We start from the raw sequence: 18853 nt of genomic DNA, 5'->3' as shown, positions 1-18853 counted from the left end.
TGCAATGTGCCTCTGCAAACCCTGCCCCGAGCCCGTCCACGCCAGTAGATCATAAACCAATAAAAATATGAAAAGGAGGGATCATGGCACGCGGGCCCATGCGGTTCCTGGCCGAGCGCGGTCTGTTTTCCCTGGGTGATGTAATGGGGATTTGTAAAATTTGCTCCGCTGTCATTCATTGTTTTGACTCATTTCATTGACCTTTTCTGGTTCCAGTTATTCTTTGCGTTGGTAGGAGCTGTGGGTTATTTCTGGCCTGCTCTTATAGCGCAGGCAGTTTCCTTGCATTGGCCTGGTGTCCTGTAGAGATGCTCTGAAACTCGCACCACTTGTGGGTGCCAGTCCCAGTGACAAAGGCAGAGCTGTGCTCCACGCAAACCCCCCTGGTGCCTGTTTCCACTCCTCAAATCGGTTTGAAAGCTGACAGCTCCCTCTAAAATGCACTTTGTTGTTGCCAAAGAGGGGAACTAAAAAGCAAACAACTGCTGAAAGGCAGCTATTGTTCTTTTAAAATACGTGCAGCTTTTAATTAACTGAATGGAAAGGGCGAGCATTGGACACCACTTAATGCAGGCTCCTTCCTTCATCCCGGCTGAAACTCAGGAATGAGCCAGGTTTGGGACCTTGTTAATAAACATGCTGATACTTTCACACAGACTAAAATGAGGTCAAAAGGAAGTTTTAAGAACTTGCTGGTGGTATTTACTGGTACTGAACGATGTTACTTTTGGAAGGGCTCACAGTCAGACCAGAAAAGGGAGGCAGACATACAAGTATGAAGCCTGCTGTCCTGTAGGAGCTGGGATGGGATGAGTTTTATTCACATCTTCATAGATAAAAATCAGCCTGCAAGAAAAATGTGTGTAAAACTTAACTTCTGCTTTTACCTTTAATATTCTGACTGACTGCTCCTGCCTTCCTCCAACTTCACCTAGAATTCTGATGTTGAATTTGGACATTTGTTAAAGCAAATTAAGACTCACTTTTTATTTTATTTTGTAATCTTTAATCCATGAGGGGAAACTGTTGTAGTTTGTGTCCAGTCAAAGCTAATGAAGACAGCAACAATTTGGCTTGTGCATACTGAACATGTGCAATTACCTGCCTTCTCCAAACTGATGGTGCAAGAATTACAAAAAAAATAATAATGAAACAGTTGAGAAATTCCAAAAATACTAGCTCATGAATAAGGAGGAACTGAACTGAGGAGACACATTACTCATGGTGACTTGTTTGCTCAGAAAACTGCCCCGGGGTAAGACATAGACTATCCATCCCCAGACTAGAGCAGTCATTCAGAGAGGATTTCCTCCCTCCAGCAAGATCTGGAAATGTGTCTCTATGCCCTTAGACACAGACACAAACGTGTCTGTATACCCCCAGACAGAAATGTTCATTTCCTTGGGCACTTTCCACCCAAACCCAGCTTCTGTCCTGCCAATGCTGCCAGCAGAGGTGGATGCAGGAGCCCCAGTAAGCAAAGCAAGAACCAACACCAGCAGTTGCTAAACAACATGACCACCTTCATTTTAGACAACTCCCAGCCCAGCCCCTGTTTTCTTAGTTTCAAACCTCTGGCCTTTCTGACAGGATGGCTGATGCTCTCTGGCTGTTTGCTGCCCGTCACAAGCAACAGAATTCATCCTCAAATTTGCAGACTGGCCTTTTTATTCCTTTATTCCTTCCATTATGCAAAAGACTGCATCCACTGTGTGAGCCCTAGAATTTTTTTCTTGATCCAGAAGCAAATTCACATCCCTGATCAAACTTGTCCCTCTGTTTTACTCTGCAAAGCACATAGCTGTTAGGAAATCCCCTCTGACTTTAGTCACATGTACTAATTCTTCTATATAGCAGGAATTGAAACTGATCTTTTTGCTCAAAATGATACCTCTGACGGTCTCTCTTTGATAGAAATGGGCTTCAGCCACAAATTTTCTATCCAGATGTAAACATCCCTCAAAGTTTAGGAGCTCAGTTCCTGAGGGTGTTGTTTCAGTTTACTAACAGAAGCAATGACATTCACTGTCTGGTGCTTAACAGCCTCTGTAAAAGTCCATTAAAGCCAGTGGGAGTTGCCCTGATAATTTTCAGCAAGCATCACCAGTATTCAGCTTGTATGAGGCCTCCTGTTATGAAATACATCAAGCACATCACTTTGTTTCTTTATTGAAACAGGGAGCAAAATAAAGTACAAAATAAAGTAGAAATAACAGAATCGTACCGTAAAAGAAGACTGGATTTTTCTCCTCTTGTTTTGTTTCTCTTTTGCTCGAAGTTCAGGATTATAAAATGCTTATATATCCTTTTCATCTGAGATAGATCTGTCCTTGACCACCTCAGTGGGGAACCATTCCAAGAGTACCTAAACAGCATGTACTTCGATAGGTTTCTCCAGTGGAAATGGTTGGAAAGGTAAGTGTCACAAGATTATTTATTTTTTTAATAAAAATAAATAAAAAGGTTTCTTTTTACTTTCCATGCAAAGTCTGTGAATATGCTCGAAATCTGCCAGTTGAGATAATGTTTGCTTCTACAGCTCAAGTGCTCGACCATTTAATGGTCTTAGGTACATTAAACATATTAGGTATGATTAATGTACATTCAGCAACTTCAGCTGTCTTTCTGTTTAGCTACCCTCTGAATGTGGTGACTTTTTGTCTGGACCAGTTGTCACTGTTATTAAATCACTCTAAAGAGAGAAAAAATGTGGCGTATAGGTCCTCTCACTGTATTTATTGGCTGGACATTCCTGAGCCCGTTTAATAACCAGGCAGCCTTAGTGGGTATTAATTTGCAAGGAAAGGGGCTTGTGCCTTTCCCTTGTCAGGGAGTGCTGTAGCAGACGGTCACTGCTGGGTGACAGTGACCTTGAGCTGAGAGAAGCCCCATTTTCCACAAATGGAATTAATTACGGCGGATGAGTTCGGGCCGGATCCATGAGCAGTGTGTCAGCAGGACGCCTCCAGATCAAAGGAGCTGTGCCAGTTCCTCTCCCTGGAAAGCTGCAAAGCTGCTGCTCAAGAGGGGTGGGCAGAGGGAAGAGCCATTCCATGCCAAGACATGCTCCACATGCCATCTTTACTGAGGCCAGCATTTACTCTTCCATTTCAATTAAAAAAACACCGGGTGATTCATCTCTAGCCAGGCTATTTCCTATCTATCTTCACATTAGGGATAAGGAATTTTCTGCAAGGCTTTGAGGATTTTTTTTTTCCATTCCCCCAACAAGTGTGACAAACTGTTGGATATGCCTGGCTTAAGAAACTGGGAGAGTTGTTTTCAGGATTAGCAAAGAGATGTTAGTAGCATGGAATGATCAACAGCTCCTTCTGACAGCCTGCTGGCTCCAAAGGAGAAGTCACAGAGTCCATTTACTCCCAGGACATTGCTGAAAATGTAGTTATCACTACTAATTGTTGCTTTTAACCCGAAAAGCGTTTGCAGCAGCCTGATGGAATACTGAAAATAACATATTTTCCTCTCTAGTTTTAACTGTCTGCATGCCGTTCTCTCCCTGCTTTGGAAAACAATAATGGGCATTAATGAAAGGATTCACTTCAGCATTTATTCTTCATTGTCATCAACCTCATCGTCCCTGTGGTGAGAACAGCCACGTTACTGTGCTCCCTCTGCCGGCTGGCTGCTTGCCAGAGGGGAGCAAGGATAGCAGGAATATTCCTGTCCACCGCTGGGATCCTTGTGAAATCTCAGTGGTGGATGCAAGATGGGATCTCACTGAATCCTTCGCTAGAATCCTTCTTCTGTCATGTTGTAAAACTTCTACAGTAGCAAAGTAAAAGTTGGACGTAGAGCTGGAGTCGTTCTGGTGGAGCAGATTTTGTGGGAAGCCTGGGAGTTTGTGTAGGGATCATGTCAAGTGATGGAGAGCACTCTGCTCTCAGGGACAGACTTGTTGAACCTTAATTTAGCTTTGGCTTTCTTCTTGCCCCAGATGCTCCCCCAGGAAGCAGGTAGCCCAGAGGGAATGGACTGGCTTGGATCTTCCTGCTCTCCCAGCCTGTAAATGTCACATAAATCCACGTCTCCTGCTCCCAGGATTGTTTCTGCCTTTGATTCATAGAAGTTTCATGTTCTGTTTAACACAACAGAAGTATTTTGTGGTGGTTTGAATTTTGGATCTCTTTTTCTCATCTTGCTGGCCAAGTAATGCAATGTGTTAGCCCCTCCTATGTGTCATGGGAATTAATATCTTACTGGAAGATCTCAGGCTTCCTCTTTGTTTAACAAAGGCCAAAGCTGTATAATGGAGATTCAGAACCCTCCTTGGTCCTAAGATGCTAGCAGAAATTATACTGATGACTCACTAATGTGTTGTATTTTATTACAGCTTAATATGTTGGAATTGAAAAGTTCAAGCCATACATAGTATTGAAGTAATGTAATTACATAATTATATATTATATTATATAATATGATTACCTTGAAATAATGGGATTATATAATATTTATCTATTTTGCTTTTCAAAAGTATGCTCTGAAATAAATAAATCACAGAGAGTGCATTAAACATAGTGTAGTGGGGGGTTTATTTATTTATTTCCTTTTCTTCCAGGCAACCAGTAACAAAAAACACTTTTCGGCAGTACAGGGTCCTGGGGAAAGGTGGCTTTGGGGAGGTGAGTAATTCTGGAACTTTCTCTTAAGACTGTTTTTTACCTTTTAGGCACTGCAGGTCCAGGAGCCTGATGTGACAGAGGCTGATTTTCATTAATTGCTGACAGTTCTGTTTAACCCCTCATGACACTGTAATCTCAAAAGGACACTTTTGAGAGTTATTTTGTGTTGGCTGATGCATTTACAATGGAATTGGGGGTCACACCCTTATTTGTATTTTCCTGGTGTCTGGAGGTGGCAGCAGAGGCAGGGGAGGTGCAGACTGAGAGATTACAACCCGCACAGACAAAAGGAGGTGGGAGAGGAAGCAGGCGGAGGAAAAGTGAAATAATTAAACCAATATTCCCCAGCAGGTTTGGAAACAGTAGTCAGTCCCCCAGCTGCCCCCGCCTCGCTAAGCCGCCGTCTCTGGCCTTAAAAGGACTAAATCAGAGGAGATGGTGAGGAGTAAAGTGCAGCCCAGACACGGCGTTTGCTTCGAATTACCCGGCAATTGTTCTGCTCAATTCGCAGGTCTGCGCCTGCCAAGTGCGAGCCACGGGGAAGATGTACGCCTGCAAGAGATTAGAGAAGAAGAGGATAAAGAAGAGGAAAGGCGAATCCATGGCACTCAATGAGAAGCAGATTTTAGAAAAAGTCAATAGTCAGTTTGTAGTGAGTATTGAAGTCCGTGGTTCCCTGCTCACCTGCTGAGCACTGTTCTGGTTGAATCCAGTGCTTCCTCCATCTCCTGCTCCTGGAAAGGTGCCAGAAGCTGAATCCCTTTGCTTCGCACCTTAGCCCTGCTCCGTGTACCTTTGCCGAGTCTCATGCCAGTCTCTGGTCCGTGAGAAATGCAGCAGTCAAGGGGCCCGTGCCTGCCATGGGAACATGGTGTGTTTTACAGCCTTGGCTTGCATCACAGCCGCATCAGGATGAGCTATTCTTGTCCAGAGTGACTACCTGAATTCCCAGGGTCTGGGAGAGACAGAGAGGTGCTTGGAGGAGACTGAAGGAGATTCACCCCAAACTGATCAGATGAGGTTGGCTTGCAGATGCATCTAAGCAGTGAGGTGGAGCAGGTCAGCCTGATGCAGGGCTCTCCTGAGTCACACGAGCTCTTGTGCATCCTTTAAAAAAAAAAAAAAAAAGGTGTTATCTCAGCATCTGTCATGTTCTTTATACTTATTTTAGGAAACACTGTGTATACAACAGATGCAAGGTGTTTGCTTACATGTTTACTGCTTCTGCCAGAGGATGGCACATATTTAAAAGTGATGGGTACATTTTGACTGGTCTGATTTTTCCTTGGGCACCCATCAGAGCCTCTCAGGGAGGATGCTGACCTTGATGGTGATGGTCCATTTGATCACCCCAGGACTGGGATATCTGGGCCTTCCAGTGAACTCACTGAGATGCAAAACAGTGCAGCAGGAGGTGTAGATTCCCTTGATTACTAAGATTTCTTATACATGGGAAAATGGGCCTGGAATTAGTATGTTTGTCCAGCCTCTGAAGCCATCTGAGCCATGACGGTTTGTGGTGATAAATAGGCTGGATTCCACAAATTAATCTGTAGAATCCTGACATCTAATTTTTCTGTACTTTTAAAATACATGTTTGTCATTGTAAGAAAGCCCATACCAAATCCAATGTAATTTTTTCATTTTCTGGAAAAAAAATCTTTAATGAAAAGCTAGCACTTCCTTCTTAGCAGCTATCTGAACTGTCACAACTGTGCTGCAAATGTTTTTCTAGGTCAATTTAGCCTATGCCTACGAAACAAAGGATGCACTGTGTTTAGTTCTGACCATAATGAACGGAGGTGACCTGAAGTTTCATATCTACAACATGGGAAACCCAGGCTTCGAGGAGGAAAGAGCTTTGTTTTATGCAGCAGAGATTCTTTGCGGCTTGGAAGACCTACACAGAGAAAATACTGTGTACAGGTGAGTTCTCTCTTGAGTCTTAGGATGTCTTTTCTGGGTAGGAAAGAATTGTCTGCTTCCTCCCTTCTTATTGTGGTGCTGTACAGCTGAGATGCCTGAGTGCTTTGGCTGAAATTTCACAGGGCTTTGTATAAATACAGCATGATCCAGTAATCGTGGAAGGAAACAGTTGCTTCCCTAAATACATCCTGTCTAAATTACACAGAACTAGCACAAAGCTCCCCAAACCTACCTCAGCATGCACTGGGCGATGTAAGAAAATGGTGGAAGTTCATTTAAAGTAGTTTCATTAAGGAACTGAGTTCCTACTTGGGATCAAATGGAGATCATTCCATCCAAGCTTCTATTTTAATTAGTTAGGTTATATTGCACAAGAGGCTGCATGCAGCACGTCAGATGTGGCAAAACTTCTGTTGCAGAGGGCGTGCAATCCCAAGAGGGTGTCTGAGACAGAGGGCATGGATTTCACTGCTGTGAGTGTGATTAGCTAGATGGGATCATGGAGATCCTGGTGTGCCAGCCATGGAAAGGGGCCCATTCCCAGCCACACAACAGAGGCATCCTGCTGGCAGCATCCCACCCTCCATGGGTGCAGCCAGCGGGCACAGCGCTGCCCGGCGCCGCCGCTGCTGCTTCCAGGAGTTCCCAAGTTCTCAGCTTCCAGTTTGGCTTGCAGCTCTACACAAGCACTTTTCCAGGGCAGGCTGGATAAGCAAGCAGATTGCAGACAGAGTTCTTGTGACTCCACGAGGATTTATTTTTTTTAATCAACAGCCACTGTAGTTGTAAACAACAGTTAATGTTTGTCTTCATCATCCCCGCTTGTGAAATCATCGTTGCTGGCATTCACAGCAGAAGAGGGCCTCTAAATTGATGAAAGAACTTCCAAGGACAATGATTAATAGACAATAAGATGCTATTTTTAAAAGCCAAGCCACGCTTTAAATCATCTGATATGCCTGTGTGTAATACATATGATGCATGTGCATGTATGCATAGAAATTGCAAATTGTTGTTCCTTGGAGATCTCTAACAAACTGACACTGGGTTGCCTTGCATCTTGCTAGCTGGCACACAGAGGGCAGACAGATATCACGCTGATTTAGTTGGTGCTCACCCAAGAAGGAGGTTCTTTCTTTCCCCAAGGAACAAAATGGTACTAAGTGTTTAATGTCAATTGAAAAATGTAAGTGAAAGTGTCTGGCTTCCTTTTCCCTTAGAAAACCTTCTACCACATTTTCAAACATTTTAGGAGGTAGTATAGTGTTTCACAATCATATTTGGTTGAAAAAAATTACTGGTGCATTCATAACATGGCTGATAAAATGCCATACCAATGCCATTTTCTAATAGAACAAATCAGATCTGACCACCTAAAATAGTGCATGGCTCTGAGAGAAATGGCACCTTACTTCCTTAAGCAGGAGCTTTCGTGCTACTCTTAAAAGAGCTGCTACTTTACACCTCAGATGGCACATTTATTTTGGTGATGAATGATACTACATCCTTGTAGGTGACATTTTTTAGCAGTATTTCAGGAGCATCTGCAGAGACCCCTCATTTGTAAGAGCGCTGTTGTGGGACCCGTGAGAAGTGCTATATAGGTCAATAAAATCCAGCAGCTAAATGCTACTGCCTTCTCAAGGCGAATAATTCATCACAAAACACTTATTCTTCAGACTTAATTTCATTTTCTATAAACAAAATGCTCCTGAGTAAATCACAGCAGTGGAAGATGCATCCCCATCTCCTGGGCCGCTGCTGACGCACGCTGCAGACGTGACCTGGGAGAACAACCAGGCTCAGAGTCAGATTTATCTCATTCAGAATTCCCTTGTCAAACATGGCACTTGTGTTACATTTCTCAACTGCATCATGTTAGTAAAGGTCAACGGGCTGGTTGTTCATGGAAAGCAAATGTAAAAGGCTGCTGGTTCTCCTCAAATTATTTTTTGTGTATATATATGATTTATTGATATTATTTACATTATTTATATTATTTATTTATAGGTTTGGGTTTATTTTTATATGTATATCTATATATAACACATTTTTTTGTTTTATAAAAATATGTTTATGTATGTAATTTTTAAAATTTATGCTACAGCCATGCCTGGAAGCTCCAATCAGCAGCAAGTTCACATTGTCCCAGGCATTGCACAAATACATGGTAAAGCCTTGTCCACAGTGATTAATTGAGTTGTTTAGGCTGTCCTGCACAAACAATTGCCTTTTGAGCATGGGCACAGTGCCAGCAGTTTATGTTTCAGTATGTTTGGGCAAGGCTACTTTACAAATGGGAAGCTGAGCCTTTGGGAAGCAGCTTTACATGTCAGTGTGTCCACCAGGGAGTTTTATCCCTCCTGGACATTTCAGTCATGAATCCTTGGAAGTGCTGGCCATGCAAAAGAAGCCAGCCTTGTTCCTGAGGAACCAGAAGTCTGAAAACAGGAATGACAGCTGCTGTCTGGGAGGGGAGGAAATCTTCCTCTAATTGCCCTGAGTCGCAGAGGACCGTAAGAACTGAACTGGTGTTCTGAGTCCTTGTGGAATCTCTCATTTTCTCATTCAGAGACAACATTACCCAAATTGCACATAAGATTCTTATCATTGGCCCCCAGTTACAGTTATAAGTGGGACTAATAACTGCTGAGCAGAAGATGAAGTAACCGATGAAGGCTGAGTTCTTCAAGGAAATGATTCTTACAGGATTTAGAACACATTTTCACAAATAAATAGATAATGCCCCTCACTGTGCTGCTGCAGCATTGGAAACCTTCTGCTGATAGGCAGGGAAAGCCCACAGTGGTATGTTAAACAAAATCACAGCTTCTCCTCAGTATTCAGCTGCCCTTCATATATTTCAGCATTGTTTATTTGAAAAGTAGGCTTAATACCACTGGGCACTGGGTGAGGTTTATCTTGGAGGTCAGGAAGGTCTGAAGCAAGCAAGAAGAGGAGATTGCTCACAGCGCTCTGTGTTCTTGCTTGCAGTCATAAATAAAAACAAGGTAAGTTTCAAAATTCTCATCTTGGCATTGTCAAAAGTGTAAAATACCCGCCTCCCATGCAGAGGAGAACTCATGATACTGGAATGGTACAGCTTGAGGGGTGGGGTGGGCTCCTGCACAGGCTCTGTGCTCTGCCCTGCTCCCTGGTGCAAGGGTTTCTCTTGCACACACCCGCTCTTTGCTCTCTGCACAGAAATGCCTCTTGCTGGGAAGTTAACAGAACCAAGCTGGTTCACAGATGCAAGGAGGCTTTACAAAAAGAAGAGGCCAAGCAGTGCTTGGATTTGCACCAGCCTAAGCACTGTCTTGAGATAAAAGCCAGGGCATGATGTGGTGAATTGAAGCAATGCTGTTTTCCGTGCCTCACCCAGCTGCTGGTGCCTCATTCAGGCTCCTGAGCCAGCACAGCCCAGTCCTGGGGCTGTTCTGGGACACTCCCTGCCCAGCATGTCCATCTCTCCCCTCTGACACCTCTGGTCCCATCTCCCAGGCTGGCTTCATTCCCACTCTGGCATGAGCAGGAAGGGAAGGAGCCTGCCTGGCTCCCACCTCAACAGCAGCCCAAGAATGGCAGCAGAGTTGTGCTGAACTTGGAAAGGTTTGGAAAACAGCCTTGGTCAAGGAGGGGCTGGGCTGGAAAGCATCTCAAAGCAGCAGCTGGTGGAGCAGGTTTTCTGCAGACAAACGTTTCAGAAGAATGATCTGCCAAGGTTCTGCTAAATATATGAAAACTGAGATTATTTACTTCAGAAGTTTATACCTTGCCCAGATTTGGGGATTTTTTTACTTTTTTTTTCAAGAACAGTGAAATGCACATCTTTGACATCAGATTGACCACCTTGCCAATTTTCATGGCATTGCTCCAAACCACACAAGCACTAGAGTTTCACAAATGTTTGTAAGAAGAACCTTTATCTGGGCACAGCATTCCCCCCTCTGCCCCGCATTTTCCAAACTCAACAAAATTGTTGCACATGTGTGCAAGTGCATGGACACACATTCACATATTTAGTCTGAGTCAGATGCCAGACAGAAAATTTGAGCCCAACAAATTGCTATTTCCATTTTCACATGTAAATAAACTATTATAAAATCTATTTTTTTAAAATGTAAGATTTTATAACAGAAAATGTTACAGAGATTTAACACCACAGAGGACTGTAGGGGTTCATTTACAGGGTTTACAGGACTAGATGGATGAGTCCATTATAGGGTAGATTAGGAACTAAAAGCTTGGCTTAGTGAAAAATCGTAACTCCAGTTTAGAAAAAGACATATGGTTTCAGTCTATCTGTGAAGTGAGTTGTAAAAGGTTGTATTGGTTTCAGGAGTTCCTTGCTGTCTGAGTTGACACTCAGCTGGTTTATTACGAGTAATAAATGCACTCACTCAGTTGTATGGTTATGTTATCAAAACCAGCTTCATATCCATAACTGCTATCTCTCATTTCCAGAGATCTGAAGCCAGAAAATATCCTGCTGGATGATTATGGTAAGTCTCGGAGGTTTACAGAGATGCTTTCACAGTAAAGTAGATTAAGTTAGTTTTAGGCTATATATTGTACAAAGACAAATAATGCTCTGAAGTGATTAAGAGGCTCAGCATACACTAATATTCCTGTCCTGGGGTGGGTGAGCTGCTGGAGCTCGGTGCACAGATGGAAGGAAGCAGCCGTGCCCTCAGCAGGGGCTGTTCTCAAGAGCTCGGCACTGCTGGGGCTCTCTGCCTTGCCTTGTTGTTTTTCCATCCTTGTGGCAAGGCTGATGCAACACAAAGGGAGTTCTAATTTCTAACTTGTGCTTCCCTCTCCATTTTTGAAAGTACTTTCCTCCTCTGCTGAGCCAAGTCTGGCTTTATGCAGACCCAGGTACCCGTTCGTTGCTGAAGGCAGCAATAATCAAATCTCGTGCTGACTTGCAGACCAGATGTAGCCTCTTCTGCCATCACAGAGTTACAGAATTGTGTCAGCCCATCCATCCTCTGTGATCAGTTCAAGATACTTCCCCACAGCAGGCTTCTCTCTGCCTATTTTCATTGGTTTTAAAATACCTAATACAATCCACTGCAGTCCACAGCCTTACTGTTAACATTTATTTCGCTATGTTGTACTGCCCTTAATAATTCCTCTTTTCCATATCAATGAAACTGCTCCAATTCAGTGATTCAGAACATTCTTTTCTAAAAATGTCTGAGCAGTAAATTGCAGGAGTATTTTAGCAATGACCACAGCTGTGGGTTTTGGACTAATTTGGGTCATGTTCTTATATCTGCTTTGTGTTGTTTTGTTTCTTTTTTCCTTCCAGGCCATATTAGAATATCTGATTTGGGTCTAGCTGTTAAAATCCCCGAGGGTGAATCAATCCGTGGAAGAGTAGGAACAGTAGGGTATATGGGTAAGTCTTCCACAGCTCATCTTTTTAAAAAATTGCTGAGGTTACTTGAATTTTAGAGATATTTCTGCCAAGTAAGCTTAAGAAAAGGAATAAAAAAGATTCACATTCAGCTGGGTCCAGTTCATATCCATGCAGCAACTCCCACAGAAATCCTGATAGTGAAAATCAGAAAAGGATGAAAGGCTGGACCTCTACAGCTCTAAGTGAGGCTGGTCTATAACCTTAAATCAGCAAAGAAAATCGAGAGGGGAGAGAGTCTAGTGATTTTAGTGTTGATTAATTTTAGGAGGGTTATGTGCCAAAATAAAGGTTTCTTCCTAGTTGCTGCTTTGTATAGGAGTTACAATGTATTTTTGTGCTTATGGTTAAATGGGTAAGTCCACACCCATGGTCATCCTGACATGGGTCATCTTGGGTTTTTCTCTATGTGCAGGGGAGGCTGCACAAAAGACGAGTAGAGATTTGTACATTGGTAAAAAAAAACCCAGAGCAAAAAACCAACAAAAACCTGCACTCCCTTATTTAACTAGATCTGTTTTCTAAACTCAATGTCATTATTTTCATGCATTCTCTGGGTGGGCATATTTCTTGGAGTAAAAATTGCTTATGCTTATTTGACTGAATAGAAACTAGCTGATGTGAGCCACTGTTACACCATATGGAGACTTTAATGAAAGCAAGCAAATCAGTTGTCATGTCTAAATTTTGTTACCCCAGTGTAAGTTTGCGTGCACACTAAGGCTCTGTGCTCGTGAGCACGTGTGCTTGTACCCATGCATGGAGGTGAGGGTGCCTGCAAGACAGTGACTCTCTGCCCAAAAGCATTGTCTGTGGTTGCAACACAAAATTAATGGAGTGGGGGTTTCTTCAAAGGGCAGAAAGAAAAGCTATGAATTGACCAAAGAGACAGAATTTGCTTTTGAAGAAATGTCACGGCTGTTTACAGGATGTGTTTTTGCATTTCATTTCTTCCCTAAATGGAGAAGTCTGGAGGAACTCTTTAAATTACCTCTCTGCTTAATATTTAGATCCAATTAATTTAGTGGGTTTTTTTTTAATTGGACTGGGTTGATAGAGAAGTCAGAAGACAGCATGCACAAGGCATGTCGCATGTAGAGAGAACACCATGGCATGTGGCATGCTGCATTTCCTGTAATGCCCTCAACTGAAATCAGGAGATATTTCTGTATTTTACCCACCATTCTCTGTGCATGTGTATTCAGTCACCAAAATGAAACTTGTAGGCATTTAAGTGCTTTGCCTGTGTAAATACCAAGCATTTCCACAAGGCATCTCACTCTCCTCCACAGCTCCAGAGGTGTTGAACAACCAGAGGTACACACTCAGCCCTGACTACTGGGGGTTAGGTTGTCTCATTTATGAAATGATTGCTGGGCAATCGCCATTCCGTGGAAGGAAAGAGAAGGTGAAGAGGGAAGAAGTGGACAGAAGAGTGCTGGAGACAGAGGAGGTGTACTCCCATAAGTTCTCTGAGGAGGCCAAGTCCATCTGTAAAATGGTAAGGGGCTGGAAGGCCCAGTGGGGAGGTTCATTAACAAGCTGTGTCTGACATGGTCTGAGCAGTAACACAGTGCCATAGAGGGGCTGCAGAAACAAGGGCTAACCAAGCTCATCTGTGGATGGGGATGACTGCATTCTCTATTCATTCAAACTGTGTTTATTTGGGCTTGTTTCTCCATGAGATTCATCACGGTCATACTGAGCCCTCTCCAAAGTTTTACGGCCAAGGGAGCAATATCTGTTCTCATGAGACTTTGGATGTTAGTTTGCAGTCAAGAATGCATTTCTGTCTTTTATAACCTTGTAGAAAAAAAATAAAAAAGGGCTTGATGATGCAAGAACCTGATTGTCTCCTGCAAGGAACTGCAAACCCCACGCTTCCATTGTCTTTGGTGAGAGCTGGGGGTAAGCAGGACAAAGATTATGCAATGAAATTATTGTGACACTCAAATGTTGTCCCAACCCATCTCACTAACTTTGTTAGCAGCTTTTCCCCCGAGGTGCCAGGGTATCCAGCTTTTCTTAATACTGTTGAGCTGTTCTTCAAAATGTTTTCTCACTCCTTCAGCTGGGAGTCATTTTCGTAGCACAATAGCCATGTCTGACAATGGAAATCCTCAATCCCTCAGAGAAATCTCAAAGCTGCGTCTGAATTCATCAATGTCTTGTTGACATCCATCTTTAGGAGGCTGAATTGTAATTTGGAAAAGGATGTGGCCTTTTTCTGGGTGTTGTTTGCTAACGAGTGAAGTCTCCTTTGGAGACAATGACCTATCTGTGTTTGCTGGTAGAGGGAGAACGAAGAGGAGGAAAATAGGTAGGGAGGGTTTCACCAATATCTTGTGCAACAGGCAAGCAAAGAGCAGATCCACAACACTCTGGTTGGCTGGCTGCATGAAGAGACACTGAAGTCTCCTTGCAAAATAATAATGGTAGCACTGCCAAGTATCATGCCTGGAAGTCATTAACTCACAGTGCACCAAGTCATTCCTGAATCCTCGGGGTGGTAATTAACTGACATCACTCTTGATAGATGCTCCGGGCCCTTCTCTGCCCATAATTGGTGATGCAGAGCCCCCAGTGAAGCTGACACGGGAGGATGTGGGGCAGCCGTGGGCTCTCACAGACCATCCCATGTGCCCAGCAGGCTGCCTCTCTCTTCTCAGCTCTCACCAGGTGAGGAGCAGTGTCTGCTGGAGTGGCAGAGAATCCATGTGTGTCCTGCTGTTCATCTGAAATGGAGATGTGAGGCAAACATTTTACCTTGCTGCTTGAGCACAGAATCAGAATAGTTTGGGTTGAAAGGGACCTTTAAAGATCACATAGTCCAACCCCCCCTTTTTTGGCTGTCATACCTGTAAAAGCTCTTCTTGTTACTCTTTATGTCCCTTGCATAACAGAATGAACATAATACTTTGAAAATAACCATGAGAACTTAAAGCTGAGAAGAATTAAATGTAGCATTGATGGGACAGTGCTGTAGATGATCTACCACACTCCCAGGACAGCAGACAGTCATCACACTGTAGTGGTCATTTTCATCTTCCAGCCGTGGAGGCTCTGGTTTCAGAGAGTCGGGACCTCAGGAGATCATCTAGTTCTTTCTCTTGCCTCAGGGAAGCTTGGACTGTGTATAAATTATTCCTGAAAACTTGATCACTACTACTTCCCTGTCCAATCATGTGGCATGTTTATTGAGGTGGTTTGTGCAAACTATTAATGGATCCAAAGATAACCTTTCCTTTTCTGAGCATTAATATCTTGAGGCAGGAAGAGTCTGAGTCCTAATACTGAGTGTGATGGCATTTGTAGTTTCCCATCCAAAAGCAATTTATTTTAACAAGTGATGCTTTTTTAAAAATCCATTATTCAAACATATTTTCTCAATTTCTTTTTGCTTTTTATATTGAAAGCCAGAACTTTGTTACTTTGCATCAGCATCTTAACAAGGAAACAAAAGAGTAATAAAGTACCCATCATATCTGCAAAATGAAACAAGAAGTTGCAATACATAAATGAAACTTGTGCCTTCAGCACAAAAGGCTTTCCCTTAGTGGACTCTTTGGGGCAGGAGTGAGGAAATGTTTCCCACCATGTTGCCCAAAACTTCTCTTCAGAGCTTACTTCATGAGCTAATAGCATCACCACCAGGAAATGCATTGTCTTTATTCATTTACTCATAGGAAAACCCTCTAGTGTCACCCCACGTCAACCCTCCCCTCCTGGATGTTTGTGCCCTTTTGCATTTTTGCAGGCACATATCATAGCTCCCATTAATCATCATCCATCCCATATTTCCATGTTCCATTTTGTAAGTAATTTCCCATAAATCAGACCTCATTTTGGACTGAAGCAGAGATGAATAACAAATAATTAGGAACAGGGGCAGCTGGCTTTCTGGGAAGCTCCCCAACCCATAGTTCCCATATAACATAGCTGCTCCTGGTGTGTTTTTTCTGTGAAAAAAATCCAGTCTTTCTAGGAAATGCTCCGTGTTTGTTGTTGTTGTGCCTCATACTTCATTGATGTACATGCATGTTTTCCCTGACAAGTGCAGTCATGCATCCAGAGATGTGACTTGAAGTGCATTCAAGTCAGCCGTGTTGGATGGGCCCACACTGCTGTGCTCCTCTGTCACTCTCTCAGTGCCCTGCTTGTCTGTATTTCCCACAGACTTGTCTTCCCTGACATCTTTTATCCCTGCAGCTCCCATTTTACCCTACACAAGGGATCTCTGAAGGGAGGGTGTAAAGAAGACAGAGCCAAACTCTTGGTTTGGTGTCCCATAACAGGACAGGAAGCAAGGAAACAAACTGAGGCTCAGGAGCAGTTCGGTTCCCTCTGAATATTAGGAAACATTTTTTTCCATGGTGAGGGTAGCCAAACAGTGGAACATGTTGCCAGAGAGGCTGTGTAGTCTCCACACTTGGAGATGCCCAAAGCCCAGCTGGACAAGTCTGGAACAACCTGCTCTAGGAAACTCTGCTTTGAGCAGAGGGGTTGGACTAGACCATGTCCACATGTGGCTTCCAGCCTCAGCTGTTCCGTGTTTCTGATCTCCATTCCCTTTTCAAAGTGCCCCCACCCCAACCAACTAAAAGACAATGGGTTCTGTTTTCCTTAAACATTATTTCCTGCTCTTCACTTACCATCAGGACCTCTGTCATCATACAGCTACTCCTGCCTGCTGCCATCCCTCCTTGCTGCTTTCACCCCATGGAAACCAACATTATGACACCTTGAAGTTTATCAGTGCCCAAGGATAACTGCTCTTTCATCTCTCTTCTCTCATTTAGTAATTGATCATAGTATTGCTTTTCTATGCTCTAAAAACTGCTTAAAATAATATGTTTCCTTCAGTGTCAGGGCTGAACTTCAGCTAGGTGATTCCTTAAACTGCTTGATCAGCTGGGTCAATGGAAATGCTTTTAGCATTCCCCTTGTCTCCTTTCATGAGTGGCAATTTTTTGTTTTCCTTACTCTTATAATTTTAGGACTAACATCTTAGAACTTGGAATTATTTATTTCATGGTATGATCTGGATATGAATGGACTGATCACATGAAGATAAAACAGTGCTTTGGGGACTTTGGGCTTTTTTTAGCAATCCTCACAACAGTTGTTTCTTTTTGTAAAGGAAGCAAAACAAAGTCATGGAAAAAAGCCTCAGACACTGCAGAGTTTGAATCCCCAGTGGGGATCAAAAGAGTGACATGAAAGTATCAGAGAGCTCTTTATATCAAGATCTTGATGGAACTTCACTGCTGCTACTCAAGACTCTCTTTGAAAGTCCTGTTCTAGTCATGCTCTGCCCATGAACTCTGTAGACTAAAACCGAAATGTCCAGTGTCAGCTGGAGCCTTTTTTTACCAGAACAGACAGTTCTGCTGTTTGGCATTAACTTCATGCATGGTTGGGTGGCCCAGGCCATCTCCAGATTTGAAACTCTGTGAACTATCTGCAGGCTCTACTGTAAAATTACATTTAAATTGTGTTCAGTGGGGTCCCTTGCACTGCTGTCCCAGGAGGGCTTGTCATCAGCCTGATGGAGTTGCTTTTGTTCTGCTCTCTATTCATATTAAACAAACCCTTTGAAACTGAATTAAACAAAAGTGTAGAGATGAGTTACAACATACTGTTGTTATCTCCATTTTCTTTTTCATGTCAGATTCCCAAATGGGATGCATATTCCAGGCTCTTGCACAGGTTTACTATTGCAGAAAGCTGCTGGGGTTGCAGGAAATGGTAAAAGACTCATTATTCCTTGATGAAAGGAAGAATTCTCCCTTCTGGAAAATATTCCAGTCCATGTTATGTCTTGATGTCCACAACAGAAGCCAGGAAGAATGTCTGGTTTCACCTGTTGCCACCTCTAGAGCTGGCTGCATTTACAGCTTTTCAAATTCCATTTATTTCTTACATTTTTCTCCATTGAGACTCTCAAGAGACTGGCAGCTGCTCCCCTGCAGCAGGGTTTTGCAGGAGAATCCTCTCCTTTCTGTGTTCTTTCAGTCCCAGCCTATTCCCAGTGGCTTGTTCCCTTTTGTGTCTTTCAGCCAGCAGTGGCCAGCCACCCACAACCAACTGCATTCATGCTCCAGAAACTTCCTTCTTGCATCTGAAGTTACTGAATACTCCCTTGTTTGTCATAGAGGAACCCAGGAATCCCCAGGCAGCCTTTTTCTGTCCTCAGCTACCCTTTTCTCTGACCGCACACTCCAAACATCTTACAGCCTGACAAGGCCAAATTCACAGATCAGCTTGGTCTCCCCACTTAGCCCAGAATCCTGACTGCAGGGATGGGAAATAACCCCCTTTTCATCCCTTCAGAGCTGGAGAGACTGGAGAGCAGACATTGCACAGGTCTCCTGTATCATCTCCAGGCAAGTCCAAATCTACCCCTTCCTACCACCACTTGCCCCTCAGCTGTTCCGGAAAGGTTCAAGGCATCATTTCCAAAAGTATTTCAGAGCCATAGGTACTAAAAATGGTCTTTCTGCTTTCAGATTCTTCTTTCCATCCATCAGGAAAGTCCTATTGACATGAGAAAAAAAGATTAAAAGAACTGTTTTAATCAAAGAAAGTCTGAATTCTTTGCCCAACCAGAATAGAGCAAGCCTAATTCTGACTGGAAATTCCAAAGTGACCATCTTCAAACAGACTAGAGCATAAAACTGTTGGGATTTAAAAAACAAAACCAAAAAAACCTTCTTACAACAAAAATCTTAGTCTCAGGACCATGAGAACTCAAAGTCTAATGCAATTATTTGAAAGCAAAGCATCCCTCTTTCCTTCTAGCAGGGAAAGCAGAGTCCAGAGAAGTGCTCTGAGACAGATTTTTTGCAGTGAGCCAGATGGATGT

The 18853-nt window shown here is 43.2% G+C and overlaps 1 protein-coding gene across 2 annotated transcripts in view; it reads left to right on the top strand.

Annotated features, from left to right (window-relative positions):
• The window catches only part of GRK5 (G protein-coupled receptor kinase 5), a 154429-nt gene that overhangs the window by 125005 nt on the left and 10571 nt on the right, over positions 1-18853 (top strand). Inside the window, exons 6-12 of one of the 2 annotated variants that reach the window (XM_066323495.1) lie at positions 2323-2415; positions 4577-4640; positions 5152-5292; positions 6376-6566; positions 11031-11068; positions 11881-11970; positions 13281-13489. In XM_066323495.1, the coding sequence (XP_066179592.1) occupies positions 2323-2415; positions 4577-4640; positions 5152-5292; positions 6376-6566; positions 11031-11068; positions 11881-11970; positions 13281-13489 (826 nt within the window). Of the gene's footprint in view, positions 1-2318; positions 2416-4576; positions 4641-5151; positions 5293-6375; positions 6567-11030; positions 11069-11880; positions 11971-13280; positions 13490-18853 lie in introns of both variants that reach the window. The other variant, XM_066323496.1, reaches the window with a different exon arrangement.

Source organism: Sylvia atricapilla, chromosome 8 (genome assembly GCF_009819655.1).
Source record: "Sylvia atricapilla isolate bSylAtr1 chromosome 8, bSylAtr1.pri, whole genome shotgun sequence".
Lineage (NCBI taxonomy): Eukaryota > Metazoa > Chordata > Aves > Passeriformes > Sylviidae > Sylvia > Sylvia atricapilla.
Note: the sequence above shows the minus strand (reverse complement) of the source record. Positions and strands in the feature narration are given on the sequence as shown.